Source organism: Oncorhynchus tshawytscha, unplaced genomic scaffold (assembly GCF_018296145.1).
Source record: "Oncorhynchus tshawytscha isolate Ot180627B unplaced genomic scaffold, Otsh_v2.0 Un_contig_2312_pilon_pilon, whole genome shotgun sequence".
Lineage (NCBI taxonomy): Eukaryota > Metazoa > Chordata > Actinopteri > Salmoniformes > Salmonidae > Oncorhynchus > Oncorhynchus tshawytscha.
Genome location: NW_024609723.1, coordinates 60,381 through 73,526, shown reverse-complemented (window position 1 = coordinate 73,526; position 13,146 = coordinate 60,381). Strand labels below are relative to the sequence as shown.

The 13,146-nt window shown below is 49.0% G+C and overlaps 1 protein-coding gene across 4 annotated transcripts in view; it reads left to right on the top strand.

Annotated features, from left to right (window-relative positions):
- The window catches only part of wdr59 (WD repeat domain 59), an 87,458-nt gene that overhangs the window by 56,385 nt on the left and 17,927 nt on the right, over positions 1-13,146 (top strand). For all 4 annotated transcript variants that reach the window (XM_042317270.1, XM_042317272.1, XM_042317271.1 and 1 more), the window contains exons 13-17: positions 3,409-3,521; positions 6,107-6,271; positions 6,407-6,502; positions 9,574-9,800; positions 11,373-11,526. In XM_042317270.1, the coding sequence (XP_042173204.1) occupies positions 3,409-3,521; positions 6,107-6,271; positions 6,407-6,502; positions 9,574-9,800; positions 11,373-11,526 (755 nt within the window). The remainder of the gene's footprint in view (positions 1-3,408; positions 3,522-6,106; positions 6,272-6,406; positions 6,503-9,573; positions 9,801-11,372; positions 11,527-13,146) is intronic.

Below are 13,146 nucleotides of genomic sequence, written 5' to 3'. Positions count from 1 at the left end.
GGAATGTATAGACCTGACTACAGTAGAACAGAGGAATGTATAGACCTGACTACAGTAGAACAGAGGAATGTATAGACCTGACTACAGAGGAATGTATAGACCTGACTACAGTAGAACAGAGGAATGTTTAGACCTGACTACGGAGGAATGTATAGACCTGACTACAGTAGAACAGAGAAATGTATAGATCTGACTACAGTAGAACAGAGGAATGTATAGACCTGACTACAGTAGAACAGAGGAATGTATAGACCTGACTACAGAGGAATGTTTAGACCTGACTACAGTAGAACAGAGGAATGTATAGACCTGACTACAGAGGAATGTATAGATCTGACTACAGGGAATGTATAGACCTGACTACAGTAGAACAGAGGAATGTATAGACCTGACTACAGAGGAATGTATAGACCTGACTACAGAGGAATGTATAGACCTGACTACAGTAGAACAGAGGAATGTATAGACCTGACTACAGTAGAACAGAGGAATGTATAGACCTGACTACAGTAGAACAGAGAATGTATAGACCTGACTACAGTAGAACAGAGGAATGTATAGACCTGACTACAGTAGAACAGAGGAATGTATAGACCTGACTACAGTAGAACAGAGGAATGTATAGACCTGACTACAGTAGAACAGAGGAATGTACCTGACTACAGTAGAACAGAGGAATGTATAGACCTGACTACAGTAGAACAGAGGAATGTATAGACCTGACTACAGTAGAACAGAGGAATGTATAGACCTGACTACAGTAGAACAGAGGAATGTATAGACCTGACTACAGTAGAACAGAGGAATGTATAGACCTGACTACAGTAGAACAGAGGAATGTATTAGACCTGACTACAGTAGAACAGAGGAATGTTTAGACCTGACTACAGTAGAACAGAGGAATGTATAGACCTGACTACAGTAGAACAGAGGAATGTATAGACCTGACTACAGTAGAACAGAGGAATGTATAGACCTGACTACAGTAGAACAGAGGAATGTATAGACCTGACTACAGAGGAATGTAATGTATAGACAGAGGAATGACTACAGTAGAACAGAGGAATGTATAGACCTGACTACAGTAGAACAGAGGAATGTATAGACCTGACTACAGTAGAACAGAGGAATGTATAGACCTGACTACAGTAGAACAGAGGAATGTATAGACCTGACTACAGAGGAATGTATAGACCTGACTACAGTAGAACAGAGGAATGTATAGACCTGACTACAGTAGAACAGAGGAATGTTTAGACCTGACTACAGTAGAACAGAGGAATGTATAGACCTGACTACAGTAGAACAGAGGAATGTATAGACCTGACTACAGTAGAACAGAGGAATGTATAGACCTGACTACAGTAGAACAGAGGAATGTATAGACCTGACTACAGAGGAATGTATAGACCTGACTACAGTAGAACAGAGGAATGTATAGACCTGACTACAGTAGAACAGAGGAATGTATAGACCTGACTACAGTAGAACAGAGGAATGTATAGACCTGACTACAGAGGAATGTATAGACCTGACTACAGAGGAATGTATAGACCTGACTACAGTAGAACAGAGGAATGTATAGACCTGACTACAGAGGAATGTATAGACCTGACTACAGTAGAACAGAGGAATGTATAGACCTGACTACAGTAGAACAGAGGAATGTATAGACCTGACTACAGAGGAATGTATAGACCTGACTACAGAGAACAAAGGAATGTATAGACCTGACTACAGTAGAACAGAGGAATGTATAGACCTGACTACAGTAGAACAGAGGAATGTATAGACCTGACTACAGTAGAACAGAGGAATGTATAGACCTGACTACAGTAGAACAGAGGAATGTATAGACCTGACTACAGTAGAACAGAGGAATGTATAGACCTGACTACAGTAGAACAGAGGAATGTATAGACCTGACTACAGAGAACAGAAATGTATAGACCTGACTACAGTAGAACAGAGGAATGTATAGACCTGACTACAGTAGAACAGAGGAATGTATAGACCTGACTACAGAGAACAGAAATGTATAGACCTGACTACAGAGGAATGTATAGACCTGACTACAGTAGAACAGAGGAATGTATAGACCTGACTACAGTAGAACAGAGGAATGTATAGACCTGACTACAGTAGAACAGAGGAATGTATAGACCTGACTACAGTAGAACAGAGGAATGTATAGACCTGACTATAGTAGAACAGAGGAATGTATAGACCTGACTACAGTAGAACAGAGGAATGTATAGACCTGACTACAGTAGAACAGAGGAATGTATAGACCTGACTACAGTAGAACAGAGGAATGTATAGACCTGACTACAGTAGAACAGAGGAATGTATAGACCTGACTACAGTAGAACAGAGGAATGTATAGACCTGACTACAGTAGAACAGAGGAATGTATAGACCTGACTACAGTAGAACAGAGGAATGTATAGACCTGACTACAGAGGAATGTATAGACCTGACTACAGTAGAACAGAGGAATGTATAGACCTGACTACAGTAGAACAGAGGAATGTATAGACCTGACTACAGTAGAACAGAGGAATGTATAGACCTGACTACAGTAGAACAGAGGAATGTATAGACCTGACTACAGTAGAACAGAGGAATGTAGACCTGACTACAGAGAAATGTATAGACCTGACTACAGTAGAACAGAGGAATGTTTAGACCTGACTACAGAGGAATGTATAGACCTGACTACAGTAGAACAGAGGAATGTTTAGACCTGACTACAGAGGAATGTATAGACCTGACAACAGAGGAATGTATAGACCTGACTACAGTAGAACAGAGGAATGTATAGACCTGACTACAGTAGAACAGAGGAATGTATAGATCTGACTACAGTAGAACAGAGGAATGTATAGACCTGACTACAGTAGAACAGAGGAATGTATAGACCTGACTACAGTAGAACAGAGAAATGTATAGATCTGACTACAGAGGAATGTATAGACCTGACTACAGTAGAACAGAGGAATGTATAGACCTGACTACAGAGGAATGTATAGACCTGACTACAGTAGAACAGAGGAATGTATAGACCTGACTACAGTAGAACAGAGAAATGTATAGATCTGACTACAGAGGAATGTATAGACCTGACTACAGTAGAACAGAGAAATGTATAGATCTGACTACAGTAGAACAGAGGAATGTATAGACCTGACTACAGAGGAATGTATAGACCTGACTACAGTAGAACAGAGAAATGTATAGATCTGACTACAGTAGAACAGAGGAATGTATAGACCTGACTACAGAGGAATGTATAGACCTGACTACAGTAGAACAGAGGAGTGAGTGTTGTCTCTCTCTCTCTCTCTCTCTCACACCATCTCTCTCACTCTCTCACACCATCTCTCTCACTCTCTCACTCACTCACAGACCAGGCTGGTGCTCTGACCTCCGGTGGTAGACATGACTCTTCTGCTCTGCCCCAGACACTGCAACAGGAGTTCTCTCTGGTCAACCTGCAGATCAGGAACGTCAACGTGGAGGTGAGCTTGTAACTCCTAATGACCTCTCCTATGATAGTCTTATGACTGCTTGTAACTCCTAATGACCTCTCCTATGATAGTCTTATGACTGCTTATAACTTCTAATGACGTGTCCTATGATAGTCTTATGACTGCTTATAACTCCTAATGACTTTTCCTTTGATAGTCTTATGACTGCTTGTAACTCCTGATGATGCTATGTCACTCCCCGTATGACAATTTATAACTCATAATGACACATGCTATGTCAATTATTTAAAACGGGTTATGACTCCTAATGACATCTGCTGTGTCAGTCTAACGACATCTTATGACATTATTATGTAGGCTTTATGACAGTGTAACTAAACGGACCCCTGCACACTGTTAGAATGGCTTTATTATGGTCTGTTCAACAGAACTACATCTCCCTTTATTATGGTCTGTTCAACAGAACTACATCTCCCTTCATTATGGTCTGTTCAACAGAACTACATCTCCCTTCATTATGGTCTGGTCAATAGAACTACATCTCCCTTTATTATGGTGGTCTGGTCAACAGAACTACATCTCCCTTTATTATGGTCTGGTCAATAGAACTACATCTCCCTTTATTATGGTCTGTTCAACAGAACTACATCTCCCTTTATTATGGTGGTCTGGTCAATACATCTCCCTTTATTATGGTGGTCTGGTCAATAGAACTACATCTCCCTTTATTATGGTGGTCTGGTCAACAGAACTACATCTCCCTTTATTATGGTGGTCTGGTCAATAGAACTACATCTCCCTTTATTATGGTGGTCTGGTCTATAGAACTACATCTCCCTTTATTATGGTGGTCTGGAACTCATCTCCCTTTATTATGGTGGTCTGTCAGAACTACATCTCCCTTTATTATGGTGGTCTGGTCAATAGAACTACATCTCCCTTTATTATGGTGGTCTGGTCAATAGAACTACATCTCCCTTTATTATGGTGGTCAGAACAGAACTACATCTCCCTTTATTATGGTGGTCTGGTCAACAGAACTACATCTCCCTTTATTATGGTGGTCTGGTCAACAGAACTACATCTCCCTTTATTATGGTGGTCTGGTCTATAGAACTACATCTCCCTTTATTATGGTGGTCTGGTCAACAGAACTACATCTCCCTTTATTATGGTGGTCTGGTCAACAGAACTACATCTCCCTTTATTATGGTGGTCTGTTCAACAGAACTACATCTCCCTTTATTATGTTGTGTCCCGACATGTTTCCTGCTTCCCATATTTCTTTGTTCTACGTAGAACCAATGTGGTTCTGTGGTGTGATTGTTCTACGTAGAACCAATGTGGTTCTGTGGTGTGATTGTTCTACATCGTACCGATGTGGTTCTGTGGTGTGATTGTTCTACATAGTACCAATGTGGTTCTGTGGTGTGATTGTTCTACATAGTACCGATGTGGTTCTGTGGTGTGATTGTTCTACATAGTACCGATGTGGTTCTGTGGTGTGATTGTTCTACATCGTACCGATGTGGTTCTGTGGTGTGATTGTTCTACATAGTACCGATGTGGTTCTGTGGTGTGATTGTTCTACATAGTACCGATGTGGTTCTGTGTTGTGATTGTTCTACATAGTACCGATGTGGTTCTGTGTTGTGATTGTTCTACATAGTACCAATGTGGTTCTGTGGTGTGATTGTTCTACATAGTACCAATGTGGTTCTGTGGTGTGATTGTTCTACATAGTACCGATGTGGTTCTGTGGTGTGATTGTTCTACATAGTACCGATGTGGTTCTGTGGTGTGATTGTTCTACATAGTACCAATGTGGTTCTGTGGTGTGATTGTTCTACATAGTACCGATGTGGTTCTGTGGTGTGATTGTTCTACATAGTACCGATGTGGTTCTGTGTTGGGAAACTCCACTTGGTTTTGATTGTTCTACATAGTACCAATGTGGTTCTGTGTTGTGATTGTTCTACATAGTACCAATGTGGTTCTGTGTTGTGATTGTTCTACATAGTACCGATGTGGTTCTGTGGTGTGATTGTTCTACATAGTACCGATGTGGTTCTGTGGTGTGATTGTTCTACATAGTACCGATGTGGTTCTGTGGTGTGATTGTTCTACATAGTACCGATGTGGTTCTGTGGTGTGATTGTTCTACATAGTACCGATGTGGTTCTGTGGTGTGATTGTTCTACATAGTACCGATGTGGTTCTGTGGTGTGATTGTTCTACATAGTACCGATGTGGTTCTGTGGTGTGATTGTTCTACATAGTACCGATGTGGTTCTGTGGTGTGATTGTTCTACATAGTACCAATGTGGTTCTGTGGTGTGATTGTTCTACATAGTACCGATGTGGTTCTGTGGTGTGATTGTTCTACATAGTACCGATGTGGTTCTGTGGTGTGATTGTTCTACATAGTACCGATGTGGCTCTGTGGTGTGATTGTTCTACGTAGAACCAATGTGGTTCTGTGGTGTGATTGTTCTACGTAGAACCAATGTGGTTCTGTGGTGTGATTGTTCTACATCGTACCGATGTGGTTCTGTGGTGTGATTGTTCTACATAGTACCAATGTGGTTCTGTGGTGTGATTGTTCGGGCCTCCAGATGGATGCGGTGAACCGTAGCTGTGTGGTGTCAGCCGTGTTCGGGACCAACCAGGTCCACCTGGTGGTGAAGTTCCCGTCCCACTACCCCAACAACGCTGCTCCATCCTTCCAGTTCATCTCCCCTACCACCATCCCCACAGCCATGAGGACCAAGATACAGAAGGTAACCGTGTGTGTGTGTGTGTGTGTGTGTGTGTGTGTGTGTGTGTGTGTGTGTGTGTGTGTGTGTGTGTGTGTGTGTGTGTGTGTGTGTGTGTCTGTCTCTCTCTCTCCTCACAGTTGTATCTCCTCTGTGTAGATCCTGACAGACACGTCACTGCAGAAGGTCAAGAGGAATCAGAACTGTCTGGAGCCCTGTGTTAGACAGCTGGTGTCCTGTCTGGAGTCTTACATGGTGAGACGCTTACATTTTAAATACTTTTAAAATGTTTAATCCACGAATCACATTACATCAAGAACCGTTCCAACTTTTCGAAGGTCTTGGACCCAATGACACTCGTGGACAATGTTCCCTCTAAGAAGAAATGCCATGTGGCACAGAGAAGTCGGAAGTTTACATACACCTTTGCCAAATACATTTAAACTCAGTTTTTCACAATTCCTGACATTTAATCCGAGTAAAAGTATTTGTTTTAGGTCAGTTAGGATCACCATTTTATTTTAAGAATGTGAAATGTCAGAATAATAGTAGAGAGAGTGATTTATTTCAGCTTTTATTTCTTTACTACACCGGCTCCGACGCTAGCCTTATGTGGCAGGGCAAAGACTATAAAGGGAAGCAGAGCCGCGAGCTGCCCAGTGACACGAGCCTACCAGACGAGCTAAATCACTTGTATGCTCGCTTCGAGGCAGGCAACAACACTGAAACATGCATGAGAGCATCAGTTGTTCCGGACGACTGTGTGATCACGCTCTCTGTAGCCGAAGTGAGTAAAACCTTTAAACAGGTCAACATTCACAAGGCTGCGGGGCTAGACTGATTACCAGGACGTGTGCTCCGAGCATGTGCTGACCAACTGGCAGGTGTCTTCACTAACATTTTCAACCTCTCCCTGACTGAGTCTGTAATACCAACATGTTTCAAGCAGACCAGCATAGTCCCTGTGCCCAAGAACACAAAGGCAACCTGCCTAAATGACTACAGACCCGTAACACTCACGTCCGTAGCCATGAAGTGCTTTGAAAGGCTGGTCATGGCTCACATCAACACCATTATCCCAGAAACCCTAGACCCACTCCAATTTGCATACAGATGACTCAATCTCTATTGCACTCCACACTGCCCTTTCCCACCTGGACAGAAGGAACACCTACAGCTCAGCGTTCAACAACATAGTACCGTCAAAGCTAAGGACCCTGGGACTAAACACATCCCTCTGCAACTGGATCCTAGACTTCCTGACGGGCCGCCTCCCAGGTGGTGAGGGTAGGCAGCAACACATCCGCCACGCTGATCCTCAACACTGGAGCTCCCCAGGGGTGCGTGCTCAGTCCCCTCCTGTACTCCCTGTTCACCCACAACTACATGGTCAGGCACGACTCCAACACCATCTTTAAGTTTGCAGACGACACAACAGTGGTAGGCCTGATGACCGACAATGACGAGACAGCCTGTAAGTGTAACGGATCTCTTCGTCGTCTAACGACGAGTATGAAATATGGGACCAATGCGCAGCGTTGTAAGTGTCCATGTTAATTTATTAACTGAACACACAAAACTAAATAACGAAGTGAATGGAAGAATCGAAACAGTTCTGCAAGGTGACATACACAAAACAGGAAACAAACACCCACAAACAAGAGTGGGAAAACAGGCTACTTAAGTATGGTCCTCAATCAGAGACAACGATTGACAGCTGCCTCTGATTGGGAACCATACCAGGCCAAACACATAGAAATACCAAACATAGAACAAAAACATCAAATGCCCACCCCAGCTCACGCCCTGACCTACCTAAAATAGAAACATACAAAAGGAACTAAGGTCAGAACGTGACAATGAGGAGGAAGTCAGAGACCTGGCCCTGTGGTGCCAGTCAGGAAACTAAAAAGATTTGTCATGGGTCCTGAGATCCTCAAAAGGTTCTACAGCTGCACCATCGAGAGCATCCTGACTGGTTGCATCACTGCCTGGTACGGCAACTGCTCGGCCTCTGACCGCAAGGCGCTACAAAGGGTAGTGCGTACAGCCCAGTACATCACTGGGGCTAAGCTTCCTGCCATCCAGGACTTCTACACCAGGCGGTGTCAGAGGAAGGCCCTGAAAATTGTCACAACTTTCAAGTGTTGCTCAGTGCACCAAAACATTAGATTAGTTTTAGACAGGCTTTCAATCTGAAGGTCTCCTCTAGTCTTAGACAGGCCTGCAATCTGAAGGTCTCCTCTAGTCTTAGACAGGCCTGCAATCTGAAGGTCTCCTCTAGTCTTAGACAGGCCTGCAATCTGAAGGTCTCCTCTAGTCTTAGACAGGCCTGCAATCTGAAGGTCTCCTCTAGTCTTAGACGGGCCTGCAATCTGAAGGCCTCTTCTAGTCTTAGACAGGCCTGCAATCTGAAGGCCTATTCTAATCTTAGGCAGGCCTGCAATCTGAAGGTCTCCTCTAGTCTTAGACAGACCTGCAATATGAAGGCCACTTCTAGTCTTACGTGGGGCTGTCCCAGCAGGATACGAGGGGCTGTCCCAGCAGGATACGAGGGGCTGTCCCAGCAGGATACGAGGGGCTGTCCCAGCAGGATACGAGGGGCTGTCCCAGCGGTATACGAGGGGCTGATACGAGGGGCTGTCTCAGCGGTATACGAGGGGCTGTCCCAGCGGCATACGAGGGGCTGTCTCAGTAGGATACGAGGGTCTGATACGAGGGCTGTCCCAGTAGGATACGAGGGTCTGATACGAGGGGCTGTCCCAGTGGGATACGAGGGGCTGTCCCAGCAGGATCCTGTCCCAGCAGGATACAAGGGGCTGTCCCAGCAGGATACGAGGGGCTGTCCCAGCGGGATACGAAGGGCTGTCCCAGTGGGATACGAGGGGCTGATACGAGGGGCTGTCCCAGTGGGATACGAGGGGCTGTCCCAGTGGGATACGAGGGGCTGTTCCAGCAGGATACGAGGGGCTGTTCCAGCAGGATACGAGGGGCTGTCCCAGTGGGATACGAGGGGCTAATACGAGGGGCTGTCCCAGCAGGATACGAGGGGCTGTCCCAGCAGGATACGAGGGCTGTCCCAGCGGGATACGAGGGGCTGTCCCAGTGGGATACGAGGGGCTTGATACGAGGGGCTGTCCCAGTGGGATACGAGGGGCTTGATACGAGGGGCTGTCCCAGTGGGATACGAGGGCTGTCCCAGTGGGATACGAGGGGCTGTTCCAGCGGGATACGAGGGGCTGTTCCAGCAGGATACGAGGGGCTGTTCCAGCAGGATACAAGGGGCTGTCCCATAACAGTATGTATTCTCTGTTCTCGCTCCATAGACCCAGGAGGATGGTAGTGCTGCCAACCCGTACGTCCTGTCTAACCCCGTGACCCCTGCTCTGCCAGCCTTCCCCCGGGTCACCAACACCTACGGCTCCTACCAGGATGCCAACATCCCCTTCCCTCGTACCTCCGGGGCTCGCTTCTGTGGCACCGGCTGCTTGGTGTACTTCACAAGACCCATCACTATGCATCGCTCGGTACCACCCACTGAACCCACACCCAGGTACACTTTATACTGCTGCACTCATTAACCTGTTATCTGTGTGTCCCCAGGTCCCTGTCGGCCCTGTCTCCGTACCACAGTGGGGTCCTTGTTAACCTGTTATCTGTGTGTCCCCAGGTCCCTGTCGGCCCTGTCTCCGTACCACAGTGGGGTCCTTGTTAACCTGCCTCTGTGTGTCCCCAGGTCCCTGTCGGCCCTGTCTGCGTACCACAGTGGGGTCCTTGTTAACCTGTCTCTGTGTGTCCCCCAGGTCCCTGTCTCTGTACCACAGTGGGGTCCTTGTTAACCTGCCTCTGTGTGTCCCCCAGGTCCCTGTCTCTGTACCACAGTGGGGTCCTTGTTAACCTGTCTCTGTGTGTCCCCCAGGTCCCTGTCTCTGTACCACAGTGGGGTCCTTGTTAACCTGTCTCTGTGTGTCCCCCATGTCCCTGTCTCCGTACCACAGTGGGGTCCTTGTTAACCTGCCTCTGTGTGTCCCCCAGGTCCCTGTCGGCCCTGTCTGCGTACCACAGTGGGGTCCTTGTTAACCTGTCTCTGTGTGTCCCCCAGGTCCCTGTCTCCGTACCACAGTGGGGTCCTTGTTAACCTGCCTCTGTGTGTCCCCCAGGTCCCTGTCGGCCCTGTCTGCGTACCACAGTGGGGTCCTTGTTAACCTGTCTCTGTGTGTCCCCCAGGTCCCTGTCGGCCCTGTCTGCGTACCACAGTGGGGTCCTTGTTAACCTGTTATCTGTGTGTCCCCAGGTCCCTGTCTCCGTACCACAGTGGGGTCCTTGTTAACCTGCCTCTGTGTGTCCCCAGGTCCCTGTCGGCCCTGTCTCCGTACCACAGTGGGGTCCTTGTTAACCTGCCTCTGTGTGTCCCCCAGGTCCCTGTCGGCCCTGTCTGCGTACCACAGTGGGGTCCTTGTTAACCTGTCTCTGTGTGTCCCCCAGGTCCCTGTCTCTGTACCACAGTGGGGTCCTTGTTAACCTGCCTCTGTGTGTCCCCCAGGTCCCTGTCGGCCCTGTCTGCGTACCACAGTGGGGTCCTTGTTAACCTGTCTCTGTGTGTCCCCCATGTCCCTGTCTCCGTACCACAGTGGGGTCCTTGTTAACCTGCCTCTGTGTGTCCCCCAGGTCCCTGTCGGCCCTGTCTGCGTACCACAGTGGGGTCCTTGTTAACCTGTCTCTGTGTGTCCCCCCTGGTCCCTGTCTCCGTACCACAGTGGGGTCCTTGTTAACCTGTCTCTGTGTGTCCCCCAGGTCCCTGTCGGCCCTGTCTGCGTACCACAGTGGGGTCCTTGTTAACCTGTCTCTGTGTGTCCCCAGGTCCCTGTCGGCCCTGTCTGCGTACCACAGTGGGGTCCTTGTTAACCTGTCTCTGTGGGTCCCCAGGTCCCTGTCGGCCCTGTCTGCGTACCACAGTGGGGTCCTTGTTAACCTGTCTCTGTGGGTCCCCAGGTCCCTGTCGGCCCTGTCTGCGTACCACAGTGGGGTCCTTGTTAACCTGCCTCTGTGTGTCCCCCAGGTCCCTGTCGGCCCTGTCTCCGTACCACAGTGGGGTCCTTGTTAACCTGTCTCTGTGGGTCCCCAGGTCCCTGTCGGCCCTGTCTGCGTACCACAGTGGGGTCCTGACTCCTATGAAGATGCGTAGTGAGTCTCAGAGCTCTCTGAGGCTGTACAGTGGCAGCCCCACCCACACGGACAAGGACCATGTCTCCATATCATCATTCTACTACAAAGAACGGGTGAGACACACACAACACACGCTGGGGAGCGAAGGACACACACAGCACACGCTGGGGAGCGAAGGACACACACAACACACGCTGGGGAGCGTAGGACACACACTGGGGAGCGTAGGACACACACTGGGGAGCGTAGGACACACACTGGGGAGCGTAGGACACACACTGGGGAGCGTAGGACACACACTGGGGAGCGTAGGACACACACTGGGGAGCGTAGGACACACACTGGGGAGCGTAGGACACACACTGGGGAGCGTAGGACACACACTGGGGAGCGTAGGACACACACTGGGGAGCGTAGGACACACACTGGGGAGCGTAGGACACACACTGGGGAGCGTAGGACACACACAACACTGGGGAGCGAAGGACACACACAACACACACTGGGGAGGACACACACAACACACACTGGGGAGCGTAGGACACACACTGGGGAGCGTAGGACACACACTGGGGAGCGTAGGACACGCACTGGGGAGCGTAGGACACGCACTGGGGAGCGTAGGACACACACAACACAAGCTGGGGAGCGTAGGACACACATTGGGGAGCGTAGGACACACTGGGGAGCGTAGGACACACACAACACACACTGGGGAGCGTAGGACACACTGGTGAGCGTAGGACACACACTGGTGAGCGTAGGACACACACTGGGGAGCGTAGGACACACACAACACACACTGGGGAGCGTAGGACACACACAACACACACTGGGGAGCGTAGGACACACACTGGGGAGCGTAGGACACACTGGGGAGCGTAGGACACACACTGGGGAGCGTAGGACACACACAACACATGCTGGGGAGCGTAGGACACACTGGGGAGCGTAGGACACACGCAACACACACTGGGGATCGTAGGACACACTGGGGAGCGTAGGACACGCACTGGGGAGCGTAGGACACGCACTGGGGAGCGTAGGACACGCACTGGGGAGCGTAGGACACGCACTGGGGAGCGTAGGGGACACACACAACACAAGCTGGGGAGCGTAGGACACACATTGGGGAGCGTAGGACACACTGGGGAGCGTAGGACACGCACAACACACACTGGGGAGCGTAGGACACACACTGGGGAGCGTAGGACACACACTGGGGAGCGTAGGACACACACTGGGGAGCGTAGGACACGCACTGGGGAGCGTAGGACACGCACTGGGGAGCGTAGGACACACACAACACAAGCTGGGGAGCGTAGGACACACATTGGGGAGCGTAGGACACACTGGGGAGCGTAGGACACACACAACACACACTGGGGAGCGTAGGACACACTGGTGAGCGTAGGACACACACTGGTGAGCGTAGGACACACACTGGGGAGCGTAGGACACACACACACACACTGGGGAGCGTAGGACACACACAACACACACTGGGGAGCGCGGAGGACACACTGGGGAGCGTAGGACACACTGGGGAGCGTAGGACACACACTGGGGAGCGTAGGACACACACAACACATGCTGGGGAGCGTAGGACACACTGGGGAGCGTAGGACACACGCAACACACACTGGGGATCGTAGGACACACTGGGGAGCGTAGGACACGCACTGGGGAGCGTAGGACACGCACTGGGGAGCGTAGGACACGCACTGGGGAGC